This window comes from Zeus faber (assembly GCF_960531495.2).
Source record: "Zeus faber genome assembly, chromosome: 5".
NCBI lineage: Eukaryota > Metazoa > Chordata > Actinopteri > Zeiformes > Zeidae > Zeus > Zeus faber.
In genome coordinates, this window is record NC_137192.1 from 28,587,999 (window position 1) to 28,590,498 (window position 2,500).

A 2,500-nucleotide genomic window follows, 5' to 3' on the forward strand; every position below is an offset into this window, starting at 1 on the left:
AGACTCTCTCAGGTGATCTTTGAATTATATTTTGACATTATTCTTAGGGGGTCCAGTGAGCAGGGCTGAGGCCCTTTTTATAATTTTTCTCCTTTGGCGAGTTTACGGGCAGAATTTAGCATCGGAATCGGTGGAAAACCGTTGCGAATTTAGCGTTTAACGTTGGCGAAGCGGGATGAGTTTGTGGAGCGGGCTACCAGGCGTTTTGGCGCCGCAGGAACTTTTTCATAGTCCTGACCACTTTTGGAGGAACTCTCCTTTTTTTGTGTCAGCACCGCAGGAACTAGGAACCATCGTAGTTGTTGAACGCCGTTTTGAGGGACTTTTTCAGCTCCCACTCCAGGGCAGGGACGTGACCAGCACAAGAGGAACCTTCAGTCACGTAAGTGCACCGTGATTGGTCGAACACATGAGCCAACGCAGCATCGGCAACCGCCATATTTAGACCCTGTGTAAAACATTAACAACAACAAACAACCTAAGCCAAAAAAATTGACGCTTTATTTGAATGTAAACAGGTCTTTATTTACACACAATTTATTTCCAAAAAATTAACACCTACGTTCAAAAATAGGAAAAAAACAGGGCCCCTCAGCCCCGACCCCAACCCCAACCCCGTGCCCGTGCTTTACGAAAAGTCTAAACAAACGTTTAAATGACGTCGTGTAGATCTAATATGGGAAGATCCCGTGACTGGATTTCCTATTTCTCACCTCAAATTCATTCAGAACCACATTTTGGTTCTGATGAGGTGAAATGAGTGGGAGACTAAATACAACACGGAACACGAAGTGGTGCTGAAACCCCCTTGGCTTAGGTCGGCCCTCGAAGGTATTTAGTTCTCGGGGGCCTCCCCGGTTCCTAGTTCCCCTCGGGGAGCCCCCGGAAACGTTCGGCTCGAAAAAACGCCTCATGCGCAGGCTGTGGCTCTGGGCGGGGTTTGGCACGGGGCGTGGTGTGCGGTGTAGACCCGTGCCCGTGTATTGCTGACCCTATTGTTATTGATATAATTATTATTACTGTCACGGCCAGGGCCGGCGCTTCCATTAGCGCAACATCTTTTGTGAATCGGACGCTAAGACGGCACAGAGAGCGTGCGCAATTGACACACAATTGATGGTGATGTTTGTGAATTGGCCCAATCGTTTGTGAATTGGACAACTGGGTCTCGGGAACGGTGTGTTTACCAGGTGACCGGGCTGGTCAGTGATGGGGTGGGGGGGATTTACTTACACGGCTCCCACGGTCCGCAGGCGCAGGAAGGCCGGTGTGAACTGGTAACGCACAAATCGTCCGGAAATGGCGTCACCCTCTCCGTTCTCTTCCTCGTCGTCTGAGGGTCAAAATACACGCCAAAATTTATAGCTGTGCAAGGGTGACGATTTGACTTCATTCTAATGTTTATGTAGGCTTTTTTTTTTTTTTTTACCTGTGGTTGTTATATTGAAGGTTCTATTTTGCATCAGGTTGTTTGTGTTTGATTGTAACGTAAATATCTAATGAGTTAAATTTTCAATGAAATTCAAAAAACAATTTAAACACTCGATATTGTTGCCGGAAAAACTGGAAAGCCGTGCAAGTCTGTGTGCTTGTTGGACACATGTTGTTTCTTCTTTTATAGACGTATAGCATCCCATTAGAAACAGTTGTATATGGTCAACTTGAAAAAAACAAACAAAGAAATTATAACTATGATTTAATAAAGATTATTAAATCACTGTAATATTACTTTGTATGTTTCCTCCAAATTAAGGCCTTAAAATGTCTTTAAATGTCTTAAATATGATTTTGACAGGTCTAAAAAATTGATTGGATTCTGAAATTCAGGGACGCAAATACTTGTCCCTTTTTTTGACGTCAATTTGGGTGACATGTGTTGCATCGCCCAGATCCAAAGTGTTTTTCTTTTTCAATTTTAGCATTTTTTTTTTAAATCTGGTATTACGTTAGAAGACAACTCTCTGGCTCGCTGTACCGCGCGCCAAAGCAGGAAGTGACGCTGCATTCGTGGGAACTCGGAAAAAACAATTTGTGTATTATTATTTCAGACCAGTGGGGCTCCGGTTTTCCTTCATATCCTTCGTCCTTTTTTTTGTTTGCCGGTATGGACGTGAAATAGGTCTTAAAAATGCATCCGTAACGGTCTTAAAAGGTCGGAAATTTAACTAGTTGAAAACCTGATGAAACCCTGGATAATAACCAATGACACCAGATACTGTACCCGTATGTGGAGGCTTGGCAATCTCAAACAGAACGATGCCCGTCTCCAGGTCTCTTATCTTAAAGCGCACAAAGTCAATGTTGTAGATATTGTCCTCGGGTTTACAGAGGTACCCTGAAAACAATGGCAGGCACATGACAGCGGTTAGTTCCACGTTTAAATGTCTCCCATCAAACTCACTTGTTCCTGCGGTCCAGATAGGCTATTAAAATACTGCATTTGACACACACCATTTCAAACACACCCACACACCATTTGATGATGCCATAATTATCATTT

The 2,500-nt window shown here is 43.8% G+C and overlaps 1 protein-coding gene across 1 annotated transcript in view; it reads right to left on the reverse strand.

The window, feature by feature from the left end:
- Nucleotides 1-2,500, reverse strand: part of LOC307230895 (protein unc-119 homolog B-like) — a gene marked incomplete at both ends in the record, with an annotated part of 5,978 nt that overhangs the window by 1,186 nt on the left and 2,292 nt on the right. Inside the window, 2 exons of the mRNA XM_080001379.1 lie at nt 1,234-1,333; nt 2,222-2,335. Coding sequence (XP_079857505.1) covers nt 1,234-1,333; nt 2,222-2,335 — 214 coding nt within the window. The remainder of the gene's footprint in view (nt 1-1,233; nt 1,334-2,221; nt 2,336-2,500) is intronic.